This window comes from Haemaphysalis longicornis, unplaced genomic scaffold (genome assembly GCF_048455015.1).
Source record: "Haemaphysalis longicornis isolate Haplotype H1 unplaced genomic scaffold, Haemaphysalis longicornis Haplotype H1 scaffold_4, whole genome shotgun sequence".
NCBI classification, from domain to species: Eukaryota; Metazoa; Arthropoda; class Arachnida; order Ixodida; family Ixodidae; genus Haemaphysalis; species Haemaphysalis longicornis.
The window spans coordinates 190,518,968-190,545,129 of NW_027526361.1; the positions used below are offsets into that span (position 1 = coordinate 190,518,968).

General features: G+C 49.5%; 1 protein-coding gene across 1 annotated transcript; it reads left to right on the top strand.

The window, feature by feature from the left end:
- Positions 1-19,958: 19,958 nt before the first annotated feature.
- Positions 19,959-25,578, top strand: LOC144180720 (uncharacterized). The gene is made up of 3 exons (XM_077708998.1): positions 19,959-20,093; positions 22,333-22,450; positions 25,367-25,578. The coding sequence occupies exons 1-3, from the start codon at positions 19,988-19,990 to the stop codon at positions 25,470-25,472; spliced, it is 330 nt and encodes a 109-aa protein (XP_077565124.1). The 5' UTR covers positions 19,959-19,987; the 3' UTR covers positions 25,473-25,578.
- Positions 25,579-26,162: the final 584 nt, after the last annotated feature.

A 26,162-nucleotide genomic window follows, 5' to 3' on the forward strand; every position in this document is an offset into this window, starting at 1 on the left:
GAGAGAACAGACTTTATTTACAGATCCTGCGTGGGGTTGCCAACCGGCCGCGCAGGGCTCGGGGCTTCCCTTCTAATGCCCTAGTAAAGTCCTAGGGCACTGGGCCTAGATCTCGGGGTGTGCTCCTGGCAGGGCGTCCGGTACTGGGGTCCCACGGCACCCGGTAACCGGGTCCTTGGTCCCCTTTCTCTTCTGCCTAGCCAGGGCCTCCTCGAGCCGCTGGATCGCCCATCTCTGTGATGATGAGTCTATGGAGCGCAACCAGCGTTCCACTTGCTCGGGGTACGTGGCATCCAGGGACTGCCCGTCCCCATCGCGCACTTCACCGCCGCACTTCATGATGTGGCCGAGTGTCGCTAGTTCCCTTTCACAGACGCTACACACTGGGTCTGCGAACACCTCGGGGCAGATGTGGCGCGCCAACGCCGGGGTTAGCACGCATTCCACTTGCATCTGACGAAGCATCACCGACTCCGCACGGGATAGTTCGTGGTGCGGGGCCGGGTACTCCCTCCTCTCGCCCCTGAATCGCTTTAGGATCTCTCCGTAGTCCGTCAGGGGCTCGAGGTCTTCCTCGGCGTTGGTTTCGCCTGCATCCGCGGAGAGGCTGGTGCTGGCGTCCCGGCATCTGACGAGTTCACGGGCCGCCGCGTCCGCCTCCTCGTTGCGGTTGTCGACGCTCGGCAGCTCCCCCATGTGTGCGGGGAACCACTTGATAACGGTAGTCGGGCTAGCGGGGGTGCTCCCTGCAGCCCGCGAGGCCCTGGCGAGCCCCACAAGCCGCTCGGCATCCCGCCAGACCGTGCTCCTGGCGAAATTCTTTACCGCCGTCTTTGAGTCACTTAGCACCGTGCGGGTGCCCGGTACCCCCATCGCCAGGCCTATCGCCGCCTCCTCTGCCTGGCCGGGCGTACTGGCCCGCACGGTGCCTGCGTTGAGTAGATCCCCCGTAGATGCCTGGACGACTGCGACCGCGTAGGCGTCTCTCCTTCCAGGGTACTTGGCTACGTCCACGTACGCAGCGCCCCAGTCGTGTTGGTATTGCCTGGCCAGAGCTGCCGCCCTCGCCCTGCGTCGGTCCAGGTCCCTCTCCGGGTCCATGTTCTTGGGCAGCGGGAACACAATGATGCCCCTCGCCGCCTCGTCGCTCAGGGGGACTTGCTCTTCTAGCACCCCGTCGCTGCTTGCTCGATCTCCCGGTGGCTTGAGCCCCGCGCGGTCGAGGACTCTCCTGCCCGTTGTTGTGCCGTTCAGCCGGGTCAGCTGCGATATTCGTTGGGCCTCGCTGATCTCCGAGAGCGTGTTATGTACTCCCAGAGACAGCAAGGCCGACGTTCTCGTACTGGGTAGTAGGCCCAGGGCACTCTTGTAGGCCTTTCTGATGGCGGCGTCGATCTTGCCTTCTTCCGCCTTGGTCCAGCGGTGGAAGGCTCCCGCGTATGTTGCTTGGCTAACGACGAAGGCCTGCAGCAAACGCAGGAGCCCCCTCTCGTTCATGCCTCGGTGTCTTGTCGACACCCGCTTCACGAGGCGGGTGGCGATCCCGATCTTTGTCACGATGTTCTTCAGAGCCGTGGTGTTCGTCTGGACCCCGTCCACGAACATCCCCAGGATCCTCAGCCCGGGCACGTGCGGGATCGGTGCACCGTCGCTCGTCCGCACCACGATGCTCCTTGCGGCCTCCTGGCTTGCCGCCTTCCGGTGCCTCCCCGGGGGCGGCAGGATGAGCGGCCTTTAGGTCGACGGTTGCTCTCCGCTTGCGCTTGAACCCCCCTCACCGTCGCATCACACCAGGGTTCCCGGGAGGGGAGGTGGGCGTAATTTTTCTGTCTCTTTTTGTGCTCAGTTGACTTTTCATGCTAGTCCGCACCAGAGTTTGCGTGTGCGTGACATTCTGTCATAATCATCATCACCAGCCTATCTACGCCCACTGCAGGGCAAAGGCCTCTCCCATTATTCTCCAATTGACTCGGTCCTGTGCCAACTGTGACCAATTTATCCCCGCAAACTTCTTGATCTCATCTGCCCATCTAACTTTCTGCCGCCCCCTGCAACGCTTGCCTTCTCTAGGGATCCACTCTGTTACCCTTAATGACCAGCGGTTATCTTGCCTTCTCATTACATGCCCTGCCCACGTCCATTTCTTCTTCTTAATTTCTACTAATATGTCTTTAACACCAGTTTGCTCCCTGACCCACTCCGCTCTCTTCTTGTCCCTTAATGTTACACCTATCATTTTCCGCTCCATTGCACGCTGAGTCGTTCTCAATTTAAGTTGAACCCTCTTAGTGAGCCTCCAAGTTTCTGCCCCGTAGGTGAGTACCGGTAAGATGCAGCTGTCATACACTTTCTTCTTCAGCGACAATGGTAGGCTGCTATTCATTATCTGAGAATGTCTGCCATATGCACCCCACCCCATTCTGATCCTTCTAATTATCTCTGCCTCATGGTTGGGATCTGGGGTCACAACTTTGCCTAAGTAGATATATTCGCTTACCACTTCCACTGCTTCGCCACCTATCTCAAACCGCTGTGCTGTGCCGAGGTTATTGATCATTACTTTAGTTTTCTGCATATTAATTTTCAGGCCCACGGTTCTACTCTGTTCGCCCAGTGCGGAAAGCATGCTTTGCAATTCGTCCCCCGATTTACTTAGCAAAGCAACGTCATCAGCAAATCTGAGGTTACTGAGGTATTCTCCATTAACCCTTACTCCCACCTGTTCCCAGTCCAACGTTCTGAATACTTCTTGTAAACATGCTGTGAATAGCATTGGAGAGATTGTGTCTCCTTGTCTGACACCCTTTCTTATAGGTATTTTACTGCTCTCCCTATGGAGGATGATCGTAGCTGTAGACCCATTGTAGATATCCTCTAGTATTCTTACATAATGCTCATCTACCCTCTGGTTCCGTAATGCCTGAATGACTGCTAGGGTTTCGACCGAGTCAAATGCTTTCTCATAATCTATGAAGGCTATATATAGGGGTTCAGTATACTCAGCGCACTTCTCTATCACCTGATTGATCGTGTGAATATGGTCCATTGTTGAATAACCTTTACGGAACCCTGCTTGTTCTTTAGGTTGACTGAAATCTAAGGTTGCAGAAATTCGGTTAGCGATTACCTTGGTAAATACCTTGTAGACGACTGACAGTAAGCTGATCGGCCTGTAATTTTTCAAGTTCTTCATGTCGCCTTTCTTATGAATTAGGATGATGTACGCGTTCTTCCAGGATTCCGGTACCATTGCGGTCATTAGGCATTGCGTATACAGGTTTGCCAGTTTTTCAAGGACAATTTCACCGCCATCCTTCAAGAGGTCTGCTGTTATCTGATCCTCACCAGGTGCTTTGCCCCCTTTCATTTCTTTCAAAGCCTTCCTTACTTCTTCGGTCGTTACTGGTGGGATGTCTATCTCCTGTGAACAACTGTCTCGTTCGGTATTATCCTGTATGTCCTGGCTACTGTACAGATCCCTATAGAACTCCTCGGCCACTGTGACTATTTTATCCCTATTTGTGATGACATTGCCTTGCTTATCCTTAAGTGCATACATCTGATTTTTCCCCACGCCAAGACGTCTCTTTGCTGCTTTCAGGCTACCTCCGTTCTTTACAGCGTATTCGATCCTCTCCATATTATACTTCCGTATGTCAGCTGTCTTACGCTTATTGATTAACTTCGAGAGCTCCGCTAGTTCTATCCTGTCAGCTGCGGTAGAGATTCTCATGGTTTGTCGTTTCCTGATTAGATCTTTCGTCTCCTGTGAAAGTTTACCAGTATCCTGTCTAGCCATAGTGCCCCCGACTTTTACTGCACACTCCGTGATAATGCGTGTAAGGCTGTCGCTGGCTTCCTGTGTTGTAATCTCGGCTTCCTCGTTAAGAGCGGAATATCGGTTCTGCAGCGCGATCCTGAATTCTTCTACTTTACGTCTTTTTTTTACGTCTCATTTATCGGCTTCTTTCTTACTAGCTTGTTGCGGTCCCTCCTCAAATCTAGCCTAATTCGGGATCTTACCATACGGTGGTCAGTACACCTTACCCTTCCGAGCACTTCCACATCCTGCACGACGCCAGGGTTATCGCATAATATGAAGTCTATTTCATTTTTGTGCTCCCCATTCGGGCTCCTCCAGGTCCACTTCCGACTCTCCCGTTTACAGAAGAACGTATTCATTATGCGCAGGTTATTCCGTTCTGCAAACTCAACTAGAAGGTCCCCCCTGCTATTTCTAAGCCCAGACCATAGTTCCCAACTGCCTTGTCTCCAGCCTGATTCTTGCCTACTTTAGCATTGAAGTCCCCCATAACTACGGTATACTGTGTTTTTACTTTAGCCATTGCCGATTCCACATCTTCATAGAAGCGTTCCACTACTTGGTCGTCGTGGCTGGATGTGGGCGCGTAGCCCTGCACCACCTTGAGCTTGTACCTCTTATTTAGCCTAATTACAAGACCTGCTGCCCTTTCGTTAATGCTATAGTATTCGTCTATGTTGCCAGCTATGCTTTTATTGACTAGAAATCCCACTCCCAGTTCTCTTCTGTCCTCTAGACCACGGTAACAAAGGACGTGTCCATTTTTCAGCACCGTAAAGGCTTCGCCTGCCCTTCTAACCTCGCTAAGCCCTATTACATCCCATTCAATGCCCTCTAATTCCTCGAACAACACCTCGAGACTTGCTTCGCTAGATAAGGTTCGCGCGTTAAACATTGCCAGGTTCAGATTCCATTGGTGGCCTGTCCGGATCCAGGGATTCTTAGCACCCTCTGCTGCGTCACAGGTCTGACCGCCGCCGTGGTCAGTTGCTTCGCAGCCGCTGGGGACTGAGGGCCGAGGGTTAGTTGGCGTATTCATGGGAGGTTGTGGCCATTACTACACCAGGGTGGCCAATCCTGCTCTGGTGAGGGCATTACCGGCAATGGTCGCCGGGGTCAGGCCGCACCCCAAGCCCCTTTGTGCTATTCCATCAATACACGGATTTTTTTTAATCCGGTGGGAATTGTCCGGCACCGGGATTCGAACCACGGTCCTTCTGCACGCGAGACGGGTGTTCTACCTCTACGCCATCGCTGCATCTGTCATAATAAAAGACTTCAAATCGCATACACTAACTCAAGGCGAGATTAAAAAAAAGATATAAAGAATCCACATCGCCTCAATTCGTGCTATGCCACAAAGTTCCATTTCAAAGTATATTTGAAATAGCTACAACGAAATTCGTGCTCCTCAATTCGTGCTATGCCACAAAGTTCCATTTCAAAGTATATTTGAAATAGCTACAACGAAAACTTCGCCGAGACGCAGCTGGCGCCTATACGCCGAGGAACAAACGCACAAGCCAGCAAATTGGCCACCTACCAGACGGCGCTCCGCTCGCAAGATGGCGGCGCCCTCGTTGTAACGGTCTATATAGCCCCGGATAGATGGACTCGACGAGAAAGGGTCGAGTCGACTGGCGGATTCAGCTACCTCAACCTCTCCCGCGTTTATATGAACCCCGGACACAGAATCGAGGTGAGGGGAACTGATTGGATTGGATTGGGAAAGCTTCATTGAGGCCTGCGAATAAAGTCCTATTGCTAGGTCTTCATGACTTCGCCGGAGTCGTCACCGCAGATGTAGCCAACCCGGCTAGGGGAACGGAGGGGTTCCCAGAAAAGGAGCTATCGCATTTTCACGATTATAACACCCAACAAGAAACACGAAAGTTGTATTCCCGGATACACCAAGATTTCGATGACGTCATATCCGTCACGGAAATGACGCCAGAACAACGAACACAGGAGAAACGAAGATGGTGCTGCCGTCTAAGAGAGGTGAAGCCATAGTGCAACATGAAGCTAACCAGCGCCGACAGTTGGCGTAAGCTGCGTCGTAGCGACGCCAACGGGCGAGTGTCGAGAAAGCCGACTGATTTTATGCGAAGAGAAACGCCAGCGGGAAGCGGAACGCGTTCGCGCGTTCAGGGTTCAAGTTATAAATTCTACCTCTCGCGTTCCATCGTCGCAACGCAACCGTCTGCCGTACACGCCACGGAGCAGGACCAAAGTGGTCGCACGTTTCCTGAAGCGACCCGCTAGTAGGACATCGGTCGCCAAGCACACCGGCAAGACAGCCGCCGCCCCTGAAATCATGCTCCTTTCGCTGCAGATTTCGCTGCACATTTCACTTTCGTGCTTTACCGATTCCTATGACAGAGGGATCAACCACAGGTTTTTTTTTTTTTTTTTTTTTTTTGCTAAAAGCCGCTTTACAGTTGGGCTGAAAACTGAAATAAGCTTTAAAGCGGCCAGCATCATCGCCGTATGGAACGGACAAGAAATAGTACCTCCCCCCCACGCCAAATGCGACTTAATCCAATAAAAACAATCGGTCAACACCACGTGAGCGAATTTCGGCGCACTAATTCTTCAATGGCATGCCGCATACCTTGGACAGTTGCACATTTTTTTGTGCTGCTGCATTTAGCCCGTAACGCCTATGAAGATCAAGACACTTGAAATCGCAAACAGCTTCAATGTTCCCCGCTATAACTTTATTTACAGCAGCAGCAGGATAAGGAACCACAATTCATGTTTAGCTTCCACAGTTGCATACGCCAAGTAAAATCTCCTTTTTCCAGAGAAGTCGGGTCATGTCTTTTTCATCTGCGCGGTAGAGCCACTGTCAAATTATTTTTTCCGAATTTTCCCGCGCGTTACAATTGGGGGCGCGTTAGAAGGACGCAAATACGAAATTCTGCTCCTTGCGGCCCGCCAACTCAGCCCGACGAACGAGTCAAGCTACCCCCTGCCTCCGGGTCGACTGGACTCGCCACGACGGCTCTCCGACCCAACCCGTCCGCTTATACGTGGGCTGTTGAGTCGAAAAAAAAAAACCCGTTTTTTTCGACTCAACTCGCCCTAGTCGGGTCAATGTAAACGGTGCTTATGCCACTTTGGACTGCTCACAACTGCTCCCTGGCAACTTTGTGCCCATGGAATGTCTATCGCGAGGGCAGATTCGGAACTTCATAGAAATGCTTTGGACAGGCGAATTAAATAGACAAAATGACAGGGGGTTCGGGGACATTGCCGCACTCAAGGGTGGACTCACAGTTCAAAGCGCTTGGTTTATTTGAGGGCGTAATAGCGGAGGTGTATGCTACAGAGGGCGGGAACTTCGTGTGCTAAGATGACTTGACTTCGAACATATTGCCGTCGTGCTTACATCCTTTCAGAAGTCATCACAATCCCTGTGGGGCATTCACCGTTTTCGTGGTGACTCCCCGTGTGAAATGCAGGGGAGCGTTTGTGTTAAACGCTGTTGGAATAAAATGCTTTTTATTGTATTCAGAAGTTCACTAAGTACATTTTAATAAAATACAATATGGTTGGGTGTATTGAAGTGATTGCCCCGGGCATTTAAGGGCCTGTGTCTGAATCTATAAGTCCGCTTCTTTAGGACTGTGTCAAAATTAACCTACGTTTACTTTCGTGATCACGGCTTTGCTGTCGCCCCTGTGGAAGGAGACGACGTCATTGCGGTGACCAGGCGTACTCATTGCAAACGTGTTTCTTTTGCGACGTTTCACTACAGTGCAGATAGGCTAGAGTGTGCACTCGAATTGCGGCGTTTGGTTTTTTTGTTTGCCTTGTTTCTTGTTACGGTGGTAAATAGAATCCTAAAAACTTATTTTAACGCGAAGGTGTTTTATTCCCGGATACAAATACATTTGAATGACGTTAAATCCGTCACGGAAGTGACGCCAGTTCAATGAAGCAAGCGGCCTGTAAAGGGTGCACTCCTGCAGACAGGGTTTTCTTGCGGGGGAGCAACCTTTAGTACTGAAGCGTACGTTACGGTTGTTCGTTTTCGAGTTATATTTTAACACGAAAGCTTTTTACGCCGCGATACACCAAGATTTCACTGACGTTATATCCGTCACGGAAATGACGCCACTACACCTTTCCCGAAAAGCCCCACCAGCAGGACGTCGCTCGCCAAGCACAACCACATGACAGCCGCCGACCCGCAAATCATGCTCAGCTGGAGATGTCGCTGCACATTTTACTTTTATGTTTTACCGATTCCGATGACAAAGGAATCAATCACAGTTTTTTTTTTGCTTGACAGACCCAACTGTAGACGCGCATAACTTGATCATATGACTGAGAGAGAAAGAGGGCACGGACCAAATAAGAAAAAGAAAAAAACGTAAAAGACGTTTATGATCCGGCGCTCACGTGCGGGAGCCTAAACGTCTTTTAAGTTTATATTTTTCATTATTTTGTCGGTGCCCTCTTTCTCTCTAAAAATATACCGTCCCGGCCAGTCGGGGGTCCGTCAAACCCTTGACTACTTCATATGTCACAAGACAAACGATTCCGTTTGCTCGCCGGAAGTTCAAAATATTTGTGCTTGCCTCAAAACAGGCTTCAAGCGAATGCTTTTTATTTATACTAAAATGTTAGAGAAAAACTTCCCGCCTTTGATGGGGACGACGTCTGTAAGCCACCGGCGCGCTTACAGACAATCCCTCCGCGTGTATGCTTCCTCGCCGCTAGAGGGACCAAGCTCGCGCTGCAGTTATACCGAGTTACAACGCTGCAATTGGACGGAGTTGCCGCGAGAAGAAGAAAACGAGGTCAGCATCGGTTGTTCAGTTCGAGGTAAGTCTTCCGAACCTTCATTCGTCGTGTACAAGGCGTAATTAGGTGGATTATTTCATATTTGGTGGTCAGGGGATCAATAGAGAGAGAGAAGTAGCCTTATTAGCAGAAAGTAACCCTATAGTCTGCCTAGTCTGCTGCTCCACGTATGTAGCTGAGGGCCAACTCTTCCCGTTCTTCCAACTGTCGCTGGCCCTGAGCGCTTGAGTCAGCCAGCCACTCCCCCCACTTGGCGAAGGTAGCGTGAGGTATGGGCGAGACGACGGGGTTGTGGGATCAAGCCCGAAATGTGCGGTATATGCCTGGGTATTCCTCTCAGTGCGGACATTCTGGGACACCCTCCATTTTAAAGCAAGGCTGTCTACCTCTACCAGCCAACGGTTCCTTCATGGCGTGCGCGACAAGAAACTCCCAACGCATTTGCAGAGCGGGCGGGCGCTTTTCACTCACGGACCACAGTGTAGATGGTGCAGCGAATGGTTTTACAGCGTTCCCCGCATGCAGGTGCCTGCCCACACTAGCGGGCGCGTCGGCGGGACGGCCTGGTCGTCTGATTTAGAGACGGTTGTTTGGCCTGTTTTGGCGCAGCTTCGCTTCCATTGCGCGCTTCCTTCGCACGGATTGATGAACTTGTTCGACAGCAGCTCCTGGGTAACCCGGACCCGAAGGAATTAAGCGCCTGCACGGCAAATATACGTTACGGATTGGCGTGGAGGGCGGGAAAAGAAAATGTAGAGACCGCGTACACACATCTGGCTGCTAGAGAAACAACGACTTTTGCGCACTGCTTGCCAAGAATGGAACTCGGTTTTCTAAATTGGTCAATGCCATTTCGGTTGTGGTTTAAGAGGTATTACAAAAGGCTAAAGGAGCAAGTGGTTCTGATAAATATCGATTATAAAAGTTCCCTCAGCCTTCCCGCAATTCTCAAGCTTACCAAACAAACTAGTTTAAATCGGTATAAATGGGAAATTACTAAGCTCACATGCCGAATTGTTTCAGTGTCTGCGCTGTGTCTGGCGGTGGTGTAGTCCCGAGCTAGCGTATCAGGATGGCTAGGTTCTGCTGTCTCACCCTTCGAAAGACGCTCCTATCCGTTTTCTTTCTGTTGACGCACGGCCGGGTTACAGCGGCGGCGTCAGCCGCTCAAGCCCGGCCGTGGCCGACGCGACTGCGTTCGGGACGCCGCCCCCGCGAATTAGAGGTAATGAATGGCAGGATCTCTTGTTTCACTCTATGTAAAGCCACGTGTGTGAATTGAAGTGACGTCGCATGGGCAAGTGTTTTGGGGGGTCGTTTCAAGCTGTACTTTTCCAAGCGCGTTCACAGCGTGGATTGGAGCCAATTTTTATCGTAATTTGTGTATCGTGTTGGGAGTGGGTAGTGATGGGTTCCATATTTGTCTTTGTATTGCTGAGTGTCGTCTGATTAATGTACTGTGAGGTGTTGCAAAGAGCTGTCTCGAAAGGCGTGCCTGCCGAAGTGCTTTTCTTGCGTCAATATAGATGCTGCATTGCCATCGTATGACCATCCACTGGTGGCCGGGTGTTGAGTTGGCGGCCGAGCGATTTGCGCGCGTATTTTTGGTAATACACTCATGCCCGGGAAACCAGAGCACTGTGTATCGAGTTCAGCTGCTCCGCATTGCTTTGTCTATAATCTCTCCCATGGCTGTGTTCAGCCGGCCGTGCATTGAGCTGGCGAAGCACCGCTTGTGAGCCACTGAAGATAACTGCCTAGTCTGTCTGTGTGCAGCTTTCAATGATTCTGGTTATAGTCCTGCATTAGGTGTGGGTCGCTCTATGCAGGTTCTTTGCTATGGTTGCTGTGACAAGTTCCAATTTTCGTTTGACATGTTTCATTGGAGAGACTGGCATTCGTGGACAGTCTGTCATGTGACCGGATTCGCTGTTCCGATCATTTTCGAAACGCCCTTGTCGTCGCGCAGTGCTCTGCGGTCGTAGTGCCGTGCAGCGGTAATGTTTATTGGTCGAGGGCTATTCTGGTTCTCGCTCCGGTTTTTAGAGTACGCTACATCTTACGGTGGCTTTGCCCTGCAGTGGGAGTAGATAGGCTGGTGATAACGATGACATCTTACGGTGTTGTTGTTTTGGTATTTCATACCCTAGGCTTCTTGAAATTTCTGTCTTGTTCAGGATCACTGAGTCGCTGTAGCTGACTGATCTTGTGGGGAGTGATGAACTGATCGAGCGTTGTGTGCAAGAGCGCCCAGCCCGAATTCGCTTCATTTGGCGACGCACGGCGGCAGGGGCCGATTCGCGCCTCTGTCAAACCGCACGCGGCAGACGTGCCCCAACTTGAAGGCGCCGCAGAGTCGCCTCTCCTTTCCCCTTGGCTGGGCCCAATCATGCCTCGGACGAACGGCCCGCGGCAGACACGCAGCTACACGCCTGGATACGGTGCCGCTGTGTCGCATTCCCTTTCCCCGTCGTGGATGCTCGGCTGACGCAACCGCTTCCCCTCCATTCATCGGAGAGAGAGAGAGAGGGAGAGAGAGAGAGAGAGAGAATAAACTTTAATTATATCCTGAAACTGCTTCAGAGAGGTTTCCTCGGCCAGCGATAGTCCTGATTGGAGCGATTCAAACCGCTCGCGGTTGCAACGGAATCCCGGGGGTATAAAAGAGCCCGGAAGCAGCAAACGCGGCACTTTTCGGAGGCACCGAGTGGAGAGGAAGTGTCGCCTTTGTGCGAGCTCTGTAACGCTTTTGTTACCCTTGTACATACTGTATATAAGTGTTGCTGCATCTCTTCGTCGGTTCGAGAACTTCATCGCTGTGCTCTGCTCCGCGTCGATAGCGGACGGAGCAAGGTAACTTCACAACACCGGTGACTGCGCTCGAATGGCCAGTCACAACAGTGGGGGCTGCGGTGAGATGGCCCAGACCCAGCAGCGTGCTCGTGGTGCCCATGTCTTCCATCGCTCGTTTAGGAGTGTGACAAAGAAAAGCGCGAGTATGTGCACTTTACGTTGAATGGTCTCTTGCTTTTTCGTATTGTAAAACAATACGAAAAAGCTAGAGACCATTCAACGGTGGTTGGTTCAAGATTATAGAATGGATTAGCGCCTCATTGATCCGCATGGTGTCTGTCCGTTTCTTCTGGACGCCTGTGTCTGCTGGTGTTCCTATACGCCTCGAGATTCGCGATCGCTGCGCCGCCTGCCGCCGCTTCTCCGCGGCGTTAGCGGGATTAGCGCTGCTTGGCTGATAGGTGGTCATGCAGTGTTTTGGTTCTCTCTAGCTTCTCTTTGCCTTTCCGCGCACTAAACAACATGTTATGGTGACGTCTGTAAGCTAACTGCATGTTTAGGGCACTTAAAAAAAAAAAAAAAACAGCTGCGTCTTGGTAGAGCGCTCTAACGCCAACAACGGCTACCCGGGGAGGCGGTTCTGCGCGCTCCTTGGCCGCTCTTGCGGGCGTCGGCGACGGCAGCAGCATATCACCGCTGTCACCTTCGAACACGTCAGCACAAGTGAATTCTATTTATTGTCGCCTCATTTAGACCTGATATTGGCACTGTAAGAGGTTGGTTCGGTTTGCAGCGCAGACAACAAATGCGGCTTTGCTTCGAATATGTACGTCGTAGAATGTATGTTTCTGGGATGTGATAACCCAATAGCTGACAAAAACTTCTGCCTTTTATGGGAATATAAGCCACGCGAAAATGTTACGTACACTCAAAGGCTGCGCATTGTCAGATATGTGCCCACTCATGCCTTATAGTAAGAACCAAGGGATATGTTAATGAAACCACTGGAAAATGAATGGTCTGCAAGTCAGGAATAAATAGAATAGTCGTACGGGAATGAAAAAAAAAAAACCGAGTGCAGCTTCTGAAATGCTAACGACGTTTGTTTGAGCAAGGTAGTATTCAGCAGAAGATGCGAAATGCACTTGTATTTCGCTAGACATGGGGGGGGGGGGGGTGAGGAGGAGGACGCTCAACTATCCTTGTTTACAAATGCGGAGCGAAATCAACGACTGAACGTTTTAGTAATCACACACACAAGCTGTGTGTTCACTTTTCGTTTGTTTTTCGCCTTCAACGAACGGCTGATCACTCGGCGGACGCATTTTTTGTAGAATACAGGGTAGGCGGTTCACAAGCGATACGAGGTGTCGTTGGAAGAGTTGATTGATTGATTGCAGGGTTTATTGTGCCGACGCAACAGAGATGACGAGGCACGCCGTAGTGGAGGGCTCCGGATTGATTTTGACCACCTGGAGATGCTTAACGTGAGCCGAAATCTTGTACACACGGGCTCGTTGGAAGAGTGTCGTATCTCATAAGGGTATCTGATTTTGGTTTATGCTAGATTCTGCAGTCTCCCTGTGTCATATGACGATGTTTCGAAGAAGAGTTTGGTCACGGACGCTGATTACTCTATAAGCCCATCTTCGCGCGTCTCGTGGAGGATAAATGTAACAGATGAATCTTTGCGAGCGCTCACCTCGGGACAAGACGACCCAGCATTAAATTTGTCGTCGTGTGCTGACTCCGGGGTGATTTTGCATTAAACATCGTACTTCTTTGGTGCAATGCTTGTGAAATTTATGCCGCATTGGCTTGTTCATGGTACTGATCAATATCTGATATGTAATGCCTGCCAATATCTGATATTGGCAGGCGTAACTTACGCGCTGTCAGGTATGAGTGCTCCGCTGGATTTTGTAAGAGCACAAAGTCGATTTATATCATAGTGTGTATGGCCGCATACGGAGACACTGCCACTAAATTTCAGGGCAGCGGAATTGCAATCAGCTGCATGCAATGCTGGCTTCAGGACGGCGGCCTGTGACACACGCCCGGCGCTCATATAGACCTCACCAAGATCGCGTCATAAACGTTTATACTCTCGTGAACGCACCACGCTTGCAAACAGAGTGCCTGCTCCACGTTATTCGGTATTTAGAACGCGGACAAACGGTAAATCGCTGTCTTGAACGAGCCCCAAAACCAACGGCGACAGGGCGGAGCGGGCCGGGGACTCCCGCGCCTGCTTTCGAAACGGGCCGCTAGGGGGATTTCAGTGGCGCCCCTACAGGCCGCGCTCGAGGCGTATAACGAGCATGTGAATCACTTGGCTGCACTGATTCACGAGAGGCTTTATGCTTGGTTAGCTTTGCCGCTGTTGTGGATTGGTAGTCCTAGGCTCCAATGTTTTTCTTTCGGGAACAAGCATGGTGTTTATATCGCGTTTTGTTGTTCATGCGTCTGATTTTTGTTATGCTTCGTTACGACCAGGAGCTGATTTTTCGATGAACCGGCAATTCCACCCCTGGAACCGTAGCTCCAAATTGCGCGGGCCGCGTTTTCCAGGTGGTCTTCCATATCAACCTGTGACTTTGCTTTCATCTATACTGTGATTTCGTGCGCGTATATCGCAGGTTTCGTACTATTCGTGCTGTTGAAACATATTGCCAGATCCATCGTAGCTATGTTGAAAAGTAGCGGCGAAATCATCAAACCTTGAGACGTGCCTCGATTAGGAGCGCTTCTTTATTGTGGATCTAGTGGACCGAGTGTCAAGTGTCAGGCGCCAGTCTCTGAGGCAGCTCCTCACGTAGTTATATGTTCTTGCTTAGTATTCAGTTAATTGCGAGTTTGTGAAGGTAATATTGTGCCACACGTTACGATATGTTTTCGAAAGATTAGCTACAAGGTGAGCTCGTAAGTGAGATATGTTGGGGTCGCTCATTACGCCCTCCTTGAGTTATACAGGCAGTTTTGTGCTCAAATTTTGTTCTTGTAGGTGATGAGCAGAGGAGACGCTCCCGTACCTTCAAGAATTTTGGTCAGTCGTGTCAGAAATACCTTTTCTATGAGTATCGCTATTAAGCATAGGTCAGAAAAAAAGGTGTCAGATTTTCTAGGCTAAGCGTTCTGCCTTGTTTGGTTAACAATACCAATTTTGAGTATTTCCATGCCATAGTCAGCTGACTATTGCCCCACCCTTGGTTCATGAATGAGGCTATTCTTTCGAAGTCCTCTTCGGTGACATTTCGCATAGGCTTATACGATGGCATGCCCGGTCCCTGCTTGAAATTTCCGCTTCATTTTATTGAGAGCTGCTTTGAGATAATCCATTGTGATGGGCCGGTTGAAGTATTCGAGACTGTTTAAAGGACCTTCATAATCTCTGTACACGAGACTGCCGCTTTTCGGGAGATATCGATCAGATGGCAGTGGATAGACACACTGGTGATGGGGAGGCTGCGATGAACGTCACTTTAAATAATAGGATAAAATTGCGCTGGCTTACAGGCATGCTCCGTCTCTTGAAATAAAAAAAAATTGTGGTTGATTCCTCTGTCATAGGAATCGGTAAAACACGAAAGTGAAATGTGCAGCGAAATCTCAGCTGAGCATGATTTGCAGGTCGGCGGATGTCTTGTGGGTGTGCTTGGCGAGTGACGTCCTGCTGGCGGGTCGCTTCGGCAAAGATGTACTGGCGTCATTTCCGTGACGGATATGACGTCATGGAACTCTTGGTGTATCGCGGCATCAAACACTTTCCTGTTAAAAAAAATATAAAACCCGAAAACGAACAATCCAAAGTATAACCAGAGTCCTTCAGTGCTTTACTGGTCACGAAACTGCTCCGTAACTCAATGGGAGAGCTTCATATACTGCGTTTGGCCGCCGCGCGGTGGCGCCACCCTCTCACTGAGGTCACTCCTCGGGCGGCGTTGCGCTGGCTCGAACGGCGGAGCCGCGACGAGTTGTGTTTGTTTTGTGCGGGGAAAAAACGTAACGTGCATATCGCGCTCTTGTGATGCGACTTAAGTAGTGTAACGACGATGTCGAACATGAGTTGCGTCCCGGGATGTCGTTCCTTGTACAACGATACCACAGAAAATGTTTGCTTGTTCTTTTGACCGAGCGACGGGCAGCTGTGTGGCAAATGGAGGGGCGCCATTCCAAGGCAAGCAACGGGAGATTTCAGCTTCGATTATAAGTGTGCGACAGTGTGTGGAAATGCACTGTGTGTGAGAATGGAAAAAGCAATGTACCCTTTTGAGAGCATCGTGGACCTAGAATTGTACAAGGCTAACTTAAAGCCAGATTTGTGTCATATCAGTCAGGTTGTAGCGGTGCTTCATTGCCTGTTTGCAAACTTGTATTACATTTCGCTCAGGCTCGCCTGTAAAAAAGCTTTGGGACGTCCTTGTGGTTTTACTTTTCATATTTCCGCGAATTATCCCTTATGGTTCGTTTTGTTTGTTTTGTAACCGCGCGTGGCCGATTCAGGTTTCTTATCTGCCGTTTCAACCAGAGCGCCCGTTTGCTCTTTTTGTCGTACGTCCCGTCGGGCAATATTGTTTGATACCTTGTCGCTAACTTGATTTTTTTGTTTCTCCGACAATGTACTATGGATCTGAAATTAATAACGTTCCAAGAGTAATGCATGCATAGCAAACTCCGCGCAACTCACTTTATCGACGTTCATCTGTTCACGTCACACTGCGGACTGCTTCTTCGACGTTTGTGTTTCATTCTAGTCTTTTGTAGTGCAGGAGATCGCTAGTTCGCTACGTTCGGAAAAGCTTTGCGTCGTTCTTGGCTACGTGGCAATATTCTGTTTCCTCCGTGTGCTGCACATCGCAGCGCGAAAAAAATAAATTTGTGTACGCTGGACCACGCTCTTTTGTTTCCCTTCGTAACATTGAAATTTTTTGTTGCGTGTGACAAAATCATTTTCATTGTTCTTTTTTCGCTTTCTGTTTTTGCAAGGATTGCAAAGCGTGGAAGCGGAAGGACACACGGTGCAACATATACAGGGTGTTTCAGTGAACACTTTCAAAAATTCCTGAAGGTAGGCTTTTCAAGAAAAATAGGAATTCTCTTAAGAAACAAGCTATCAGGTTCGGCGGACGTCAGCAGTTATGAGAAACATGCGAATTACATAGTTAATTAACTAAAACTCTAATGAACTTTTTAATTAGCGAAGTTTGGTGGTTATTGCCAATGGCGAGTTTGTAGCCATGGAGACGACGATAACGGACCAGTTTTTAAAGCAAAGAAAAATGCACTCTGTAAAGCCCTGCAGCCCGCAAAAATCAAGTTTTTTCCCCCATGAAACCGAAACGCAGCGCACATGGTGCGCCAGAGGTCTAGTGCAAACGCAACATCCACTGATGACGTGTTGCAGTGACTGTGTCGCCCAATTCAAAAAGGCTCTGGTGATTCCCCACGCTAGGGAATCAGCTGATGTCAACTCCATCGCCTCTTGTATTTTTTCGATGATCAACGCTCACCTTATACCACGGCTAGCGTTATCTTTTGTTTCGTTGGTAGGCGCAAGAAAGAGGCTAGCCATTGCCCACAACACGGTCGCCCGTTTCGGGAGTACTAGTGGGCGTTGGCGACAGTTTTGCTTTTCTTTTTTTATTGTCTCAACCACATCTGACGCGGCTACCAGACGTGCAAGATGTGAAACGTCACCATCCGTTCCTTTTTTTTTCGTTAGGTTTATTTGCTGTTCGTTTATAATCGCTGTGTGTTAGAAAGAGCATCAGACATAGGAAAGGTTTGTTTGCTGGGCGAGGAGGGCTTTCGCGGCTGTGGCTGCTTGCTGAGGCTTCCTAGCTAGGGAAAATTGCACTTACATTTCGAATTGGCTGCCACATTCATTGAAACACGTCACCAGCCGACGTTGCGTTCGCTGAAGACTTTTAGCGCTCCTTCAGCGCCGAGTTTCGTTTTTGAGCGGAAAACAACGGCAGGTTTCCTCACGCTACAGGCTTTAAACAGCGACTTTTTTGTTGTTTTAAAAACTGATATGAAATCGCCTTCTCTGGGGCCACAAAATCACCATTGACAACAACCACCAAACTCCGCTAATTAAGAAGTTCATTAGTAGAGTTTAATTACCCACCTAACTAATGTGCACACCCTTGATACTATCTGGCGTCCGCCGCAGCTAGCAATCTCCTTCTGAAGAGGGTTTCTTTTTTTCTCGAAGAGCCTATTTTTAAGAATTTTTGAAAGTGTTCGCTGAAACACCCTGTATCTCTTCGTGTTTTGATCCTTCGCGTTTCTGCAGCGTTTTTAGATGTTTTCAAGTATGTACACACTCATCGAAACGACAATACTATTGGACTACCTCTTTTAGCGTTCTGTGCATTCCAGAGCAATCAACGGATTCATTAAGCGTAGTCTGAACGACGCGTACTTGGTTTATTTCAGTTTTTTTATTGTATTATCGATAGGCCCGCAGCAGTCCGTGACTACACAGCTGCCGTATGTGTGGTATTTACAACATTGCTTTAAGAAAAGAAGCAATATAGATTTAAAATCCGTAAACACGACGGCGCAGCGTTTGTGCCAGAGCACACAGAAGCCGTTGCCGTTCGCGGCCGAAGTTTACGGTAACTTACTTCCAAAAATAAAACCCCATTGAAGGCAGGTGATTAATACAATAACCGGAGTATTCATCGCTAACTACTACGAAAAAAAAAACGCAGTTAATCAGCGCGCAGACACCAAAAGCAGCGAGCGTTTGCACGCCAAGAGCTGGCCAATACGCCGCACGCGCGGCGGCTGGATGACCTTCGTGCGGAGGTGGCGCCTGTAGCGGCGCGCGCGGTCCCTATATGAACCGAGAGCCGAAGTTTCGCGACCAGTAAAGCATTGAAGGACTCTGGTATAACGTACTCTTTAGTACTAAAGGTTGCTTCCCCGCAGGAAGACCCTGTGTGCCGGGGCGCACCCTTTACGGGCCGCTTGCTTCATTGTACTGGCGTCACTTCCGTGACGGATATGACGTCAGCGAAATCTTTGTAGGTCCGGGAATAAAACACTTTCGTGTTAAAATGTGGTGAACCCAACCAGTTATACGCTGCCAGTTTACCCAGCACGACTGTTCGGCTTCATTGAACTGCACAGATTTGCGAAGCAAAACAAGGTTGACCGGGGCGCGCTCCTGAGTAATGAGTGCACAGAACTGCCCTGTCTGGCTGGTCGGCGGTGTAAACGTGACTGGCGGCGTGAGCCGCTGTGTTGCGCTCGACGCTGCACCCCCTCCCGCCGTACGTAGCGCTGCTTCCTCCCCGCGGCTCCAATTGCGTGAACGCCGACGCCACACCATCGCCACCCTCAATCGCGCCTCACTGCACTTGCGCTCTCTCTACCCTTTTTTGTGTCCACGGACATTTTTCTGCTCGTGCACCCCGCCCTATGAACGCATGTTTTGGATGCATGGAGGGGCTAGAGCTAATTCCTCGCTCTAAAAAGGGGACAGGGCGGCAGTACAGCCGGCGCAAAGCTGCGAGCGTCGCGTCATACATTTGGTTCGTTCTCTGTTGGGCTCACGCATGCGTGCTTCTGAGGAGCGCAATGGCATAAATACGTCGTAGCGTAGCGCTAGTCGCAAATAGGGAGCGACAATTTTTTTGAAGGCCCGTGGCGTGCAACCGACACCACTGACCTAACTGAGCTGCGCGCCTTCGGTTTTAACTTAACAAATGCGACGTAGTTGTAGCTGCAAAACACGTGGACCAGCCGATTAATCTCCATTCCTCATGAGCTGTCAAAGGTGTCTTACGCCACTTATTCGCAAAACCGAAAGGGCTGCAGTGGGATTAGCAGAAAATATATCTTGCTGTTATTTTTTACCACGAAAGTGTTTTATTCCCGGATACACGAACATTTCGCTGACGTCATATCCGTCACGGAAGTGACGCCAGTACAACGAAGCAAGCGGCCTGTAAAGGGTGCACCCCTGCACACAGGGTCTCCTTGCGGAGAAGCAACCTTTAGTTCTAAAGAGTACGTTATACCAGAGTCCTTCGGTTGTTCGTTTTCGGGTTTTATATTTTAACAGGAAAGTGTCTGATGCCGCTATACACCAAGATTTTCCTGACGTCATATCCGCCACGAAAATGACGCCAGTACATCTTTGCCGAAGCGACTCGCCAGCAGGACGTTGCTCGCCAAGCACACCGACAAGACATCCGCCGACCCGCAAATCATGCTGAGCTGCAGATTTCGCTGCACATTTCACTTTCATGTTTTACTGATTCCTATGACAGAGGAATCAACCACAGTTTTTTTCGAGTTCCACCATAGATATTGTTGACTACTCAAATGGGGCGCGTCTAATTTGTGCAACAACAGTGTTGTTCCTTGCATTAGTACAATAACTCCACTTTCGCGAAAGTGGCAAGCATGATAAAGCAATAAACTGCAACAAAACAACACGTAACTAACGAGTCCTTCACGGCCATGTGTGAGAACGCGACATATGCTCATCTGCTCTGCTTTTTTCAGACTTACCAACGTCTTCCAGAAAGTTCACCAAGAATGTTTCTGCTTAAGGTCGTGTGGATTTCAGCAATTATCGTCGCGGCGTTCTTCGAAAGCATCGGCGGCCGTTCCTTGCGGACGCAGACGAAAGAAGCGACCAAAGGTATGGTTAAAAAGGCACTAAAACGTAGAAGCAATTTGCCGGCACGGGTACATTACAGTGTTAAGAATATGAATGTACTACCCACAGCTGTAGCAGTTCCATATAAACGCCAAAAGTGGGTCTTGAAAAGGTATATTGCGAAGCGTGTTGGAGCGTATTTATGAAGCGTATTATTTATGAAGCGCAGTTGAGTAAACCCGTGTATGCTTTGTGGACTATTTTGTGGTGCCGTTTTTTAAACTCGATAAAAGCTCACGGTGTCATTGCCGTTTTGAAGCATTAAGAGAAAATTTTCGCTAGGCAGCTGTGTTGCACGCGTTTCCTATATGCCTCGAGCGCTGCCTCTAGGGGCACCGCTGAAATCCACCTAGCGACCCGTTTCGCAAGCAGACGCGGCTGTCCCGAGACGCTGCTCCTCCGCTTCTTTCTGCTGGGGTGGCTCGTTCCCTCGCTTGGTGGATGCAGATGCGGAAGCGGATGCCGCCGCCACTGCCGCCGCCGCACAACCCGTGTACCAAGCGCCACGGACAATGTGGGAAAGCCAGCTTACAAGGGCCTCACCGATGTTCTTAAAGGCAGCTGCACATCTCAACATCATTGCGTTGCTGGGAAGACATTTCTACAGGGGCAATTTAAGCCGTCAGATCCAATTATGGAGGCCCTAGGGCCCTCTTATATTTATTAAGGGTTTTTTTTTTTCACATGCAGACAGGCCCCAATGACTAAATTGTTGGCGCCGGCGCGAGGCCCTGGGATCCTAGCCATATTCAGCTTCGCTCTAAAAGAGGCCGCAACACTGAACGCGTGCCTCTCAACGCGCCGGTCTCCCCGTGCACGTTCGGAAAGGCTGTGTGTATCAGAGAGATAAAACTATTTAACAAAGGGCTAGCGCAGCTTGGTGGGCAACTACGGCTGCCCGACCTGTGAGCTCCTTCTGGAGCTCCAGGTTCGCGCAACCCAGCGCGGCTTCCCACTATTCGAGGGAGGTGATGAGACGGAATGGGTCAGATTTGCAGGCCCACGTGTTAAGTTGCACTGTGCCCGTTCTCCGCAGTGCTGGCAGAGAGTTGTGGGAAATAGTGGGGGGTGAGTGCGATGAAATATGGCAAAACAAGGGAGGGATTCAGTTTTGAAGCTGACGACAAAGGCGTTCCCCTTGCACTGATAGGGTTGGGTAGGCGGAAGAGAGGGTAGTTACGGCGGGAGAGGCGGTAATGTTCTGTCATGTCTCTGTACATGAGCAGACAATCACAGGCAGTGCTGGCATCACAGATCGGGGAGACAACCGCTCGGGCTGCGGTGTTTGCCACTTCCTGCAATACCCTTGTGGGCTGGTAACCAGATAAATTTAGCAGGGTCAGTAGGTGGCTTTTGATTAGGGATTTGATGGGCTTGAGAAGGGATCTGGTCGGTCTTCAGAGTGACATAATTTTGAAGTGTCGTTTTTGAATGTGAGAATATGAATCGGGGGCTGGCCTATGTATGACTGCTAGTACTATGGCCGCTTCTTTCGCCACTTAAGGTGACGGGTTGGGGTGGTGAGGGCGGGGACTAGGGGAGAATTATGTGAGTGAATGACAGCTAAGCGTCTGATACTCCGCTGCATGAACGTGCACCCGGCGCGGTGGCTCAGGCATTGTGCTGCTGAGCACGAGTTCGCGGGTTCGATTCCCGGTCGCGGCGGCCGCTTTTCTGATGGAGGCGAAAAGTGAAATCGCCCGTGTGATCGAGATTTCGGCGCACGTTAAAGGTGGTCAAAATTATTCCGGAGCCCTCCACCACGGCGCGCCTCATTGCCTGCGTTGCGTCGGCGCGTTAAACCTTACAATCAATCAATAAATCAGTGCACGAACGTGCGTCGTGCCTGAATCGAGTGGGTCGTTTGCTGCAATTGCACGAACTGCTTGCGCCCCTTTTTTCAGCATAATATTGGGTATGCATGTTTAGTAGGCGAAACAGTCCTCGTGTTCTCTGCAGTAGCCGCAAATATTGGCTGTGAGTATGGGGGGAAGGGGTGCGGGCAAAGTTACGTGAAAGAGAGTGCGGTATAAAAGAGTGAATTAGTATTTCCAATAAATCAGCTCAAGAACTTCTATTCAAAAAAAAAAAAAAAAGGAAATAGAACAACGCGTAGAAAGACCGCCCCGAACAAGAGTGAAATGTCTGTTTGGACCCACCTCACTTAGAACGTATCTCTCCCACAATTATACCTACTCTAAGCACTGAACGGTCCACGCAGGCCACTCGGCTGACTGCCTGGATGCCGTCGGGCTGCCGGCCAAGGAAGGCTATAGCGTCTCGAAGAAGTACCCTTGTCAACGCGAGACCTGCAGCAACGGATCATGGGTAATACAAAGGTGAGTAGGAAACTCGGTTTAATTGTTTGCAATGCCTCAACTAGGCTTTCCTTGCGCGAGAACGACGCTAAGCGCCGACATTATTTTGAGAAATTTAATGTAGTACTCTCTGTCAATGCCCACGTCAGGGCAAGGGGGTGGCACACACGCTGGCGTTCTATCACTTGCAGGTACCGAAAAACAATTTTTTACAAAAAGTTGGCCACTTCCATGGGCATTTTGTGCTCAACTTTTGTGCCGTAATTTCGGTCACAAGTCAATTTGGGCAGCTTTCATATCAAGCTATCCTGTGTTTAACCTCTTCAGTCTCAAGAATGCGCAAATACAAAAATTTTCTGTAACACACGGTTCATTATCCATAGAAATAAACGCAAAAAATTACAACAGCAAAAAGCAAACGAAAGTAATAGATTTTGATGGTACCCATTTGGGCGCTCTGGGTTTCAGTGCTTGTGGAATGCAAGGACAAACATTAAAAAAAAGATACAATGCTTCAAAAATGCTACAAAAATGCTACAAGAATGCTACAACGCACTTTTATTCGGTTCATTATCTAAAGAAGTAAATTAAAAAAAACTTACAATAGCAAAAATTACGCCCACCTCCCCTCGCGGGAACCCTGGTGTGATGCGACGCTGAAGGGGGTTCCATTGTGCGTTTCCGTTGGGTCGATTACTCGAATTGCGGGAGCAATCGTCGGGTAATGCGAGAGAGAGAGAGAGCAAGCGTAGCGCGGACGACCGTCGACTGAGAGACCGGCCGGAGCGCGGCACTCCGCGACTCCGCTCATATGCGCAGCGCGCCCGAAGGATAGGAGACCGCGGAGAGAGAGGGCGCTGCACATGCGCACAGCGCGCTTACGCCGCGCGCAGCGCCGCCCACCGGCGGAGTGAGAGAGCGCGCCGCACTGCGCGCGCCACAGATGTTGAGGGAGAGGGCGCGCTATCACGGCGAGAGGAGGAGGGGCGCAGCGGTGCGGAAAACAACGACGGACGCACGCAGGAAGGACAGGGCCGCCGACAAGAGATGCTCTCAGCGTCGCATCTAAAAAGCAAACGAAAGTAATGAAATTTGGTGGTACCCATTTGAGTACTCTGGGTCTTGCTCAACCCTGTGGACGCACTGGAAAGCAAATTTTGCCGCCTGCCTCTTGAGAAATGACTTGACACATCGCGCCACCTGGGCAGGCTTAGTGAAAGCAAGGCATGCTTTTTGCGGGGAAACGACGCGCGAATTTCGAATGGGGGAACGCTTTTGGTTTTATGGTTATGGTACCCATTTGGGTACCCCGGGACTATGGAGGTTAAACCTGGTAGAGTTGCTTTATATAAGCCTGATAGAGTGTTATAAACCTGGTAGAGTAGAGCCGCTAAAGTTTGTTAGAGTCGGCCGCTCGCCACGACATTTTGTGCTCAACTTTTGTGCCGTATTTTTGGTCACAAGTCAATTTGGGCATCTTTCATATCAAGCTATCCTGTGTTTTAAACCTGGTAGAGTTGCTTTATATAAGCCTGATCAAGTGTTATAAACCCGGTAGAGTACAGCCGCTAAAGTTTCTTACATTACTATGAGAATATATTTTTGTTGAATGGCGCCAGTAAATCTTGTAGCCTTCGTGGCATGGTGTTGAAACTTACAAAAATTGCTCGTCATTTTTTCTTGGAGACACTACACTTGTTCGCATGCAATTTGCACCGTTTCTTTCTATTAACAAGAAATGGCGCCATTTTCTTGCACTATTGCTGAAAGGGGCACGATCGTTCACGCAGCTTTGTTGTGTTCAAAACATTTACCTCGGACTTATTGGAGGAAAAGTTGTCAGACACAATCAACTTATCGCATGCTAAATCAGTTCATGAGTTAATCAATCGGCATGCCATTGAACGACCACGTGAATCCGGAATGTGACGGATTACCCTTACTTTGCGAACCCATAATTCGTAATTTCGCTATACGCTCCTAGGTCCGATCGCCCCGAAATCCTTGGGTTCACACCTGGATGCAATTACTTGATGCAATTACCTCACAACGACGGTTTCAATGCACGTTGGGGTACTTACGATTTTGCTTCGAAAATATTGTTACGCTGTCTACTCACGGTCCGCAAGAATTGAGCAACGAGTTTAGTGGAAGGTGCTTGAAGTAGAGGAAGACGAGGTTTCTGGCGTTCGCGGCTGCAGTCGGACATACTGAGCTACCCCTGGTTTACTTGACAATAAACCGCCGTTCCCCGCACGTAACAATATAAATAGATGCAATTATGCGGGGTGCCACGTTTGCAACTGTAAAGACCTGAGGTATTACGTGTTTTCAATCGATAATTATTTATTAAATTTAATAATAATAGATCATTACTAACGACTTTAAATCCGCGTATTAGGTATGAAAAACCGCCTTTTGCATAGGTGGGGCAGGTTGATTACTGGAGTGTCCTTACAATAAGCTGGCAGCCGCGTGCCCTCATGAGGTGAGTCCTTTACTGTGAAAAATCTTCCGCCTTGAAAGATCAATTACTTTGTTTTCGCACAATAAAGCCGCCTGGCAGTATACATTTAAGAGGCAGGAAGAAAGTATCACAGAAGAGCTTGTCATTTTCTGGTGTATCCTGGAGCAAGCAGTTTTCTAGTGACGCAAAGTTCAGTGGGTCGATTTACGTGCTGCACGTGAATTTGTTCTTGGGCTCACGTGGTACGTAGCATTTTAATCAATTTGGCTTGGCGCCAGCATTGCAGAAAGCGCGTGGCCGGCACCTAAAAAGTTCGGCATTCGTGCAACCAACAGCTGCATTAAGTTTCCCAAGGCTTTCCAAATTTCCCGTGAATTGCAACAAAACTGGAGTTCTACACGACAGTGTGATCCTTGTACTGCGATCATGCCACACTCACGTTACAAAGCCCTGTAATTTTTGTTTTGCAGGTGCATCGAAGACGTCGACCCGAAGTGCAAGGGGCAGCTTGGAACCCAGGGCCCTGGGACCTACCCCGAGTGTTGCGCGTACGCTGTAGCCTGCTCTGAGACGTAGAGGCGCACAAGAAAAGCGCACGCTTCCTTTGTGTCACAGGCGTTGCGCCAGAAACACGCTCATACTTTCAGAAAACTGTCAGTGCATTTCGCCGGATCGAAATATAAGACACAAATGTCATGTCACAAATCTTAAATCAACAGAATCAAATAAATACAGATTTTTTGTTTTGTCTTGAGAGAGAGAAAGAATGCTCTTTATTGAGAAAGCAGAGAGCTTTGCTGGCGTTTGCAATCGCCTACATGCTGCTCTGCTAGGGATCGGGGGTGTAGGAAAAACAGGCCCTACAAAGAGGTGGCAGAAAGAAAATAAAAGACTGGTGTGGCTTGACGTGCTTGGCGGACTATTTTTCAGATTGTGTCACAGAATCCAAAATTTTAAAATGTGATCAATGTTCACCAAATAAGAAACTTAGAGCCTGAAGCTGCTTTGAGGGGCAAGTCGATGGCCCTAGATAGTCTTCAGAGTTACCGGGACCTTGATCTAGGCGTTAAATATCTAACAAAAAACAAGATCTTGGTGCCATGTATGCCACACATTATAATAAGATGTTCAACGGTTTCTACAAGACAAAAGTTGGCGCAGTACGGGTTGGTCGTCAGTCCTAGGCGAAAAAGGTAACTGGCGAAAGGTAGTGGAAGCCGAGTTAAGTCATAGGCGATGATATAATGTCTGTAGGCTACGAGGGAG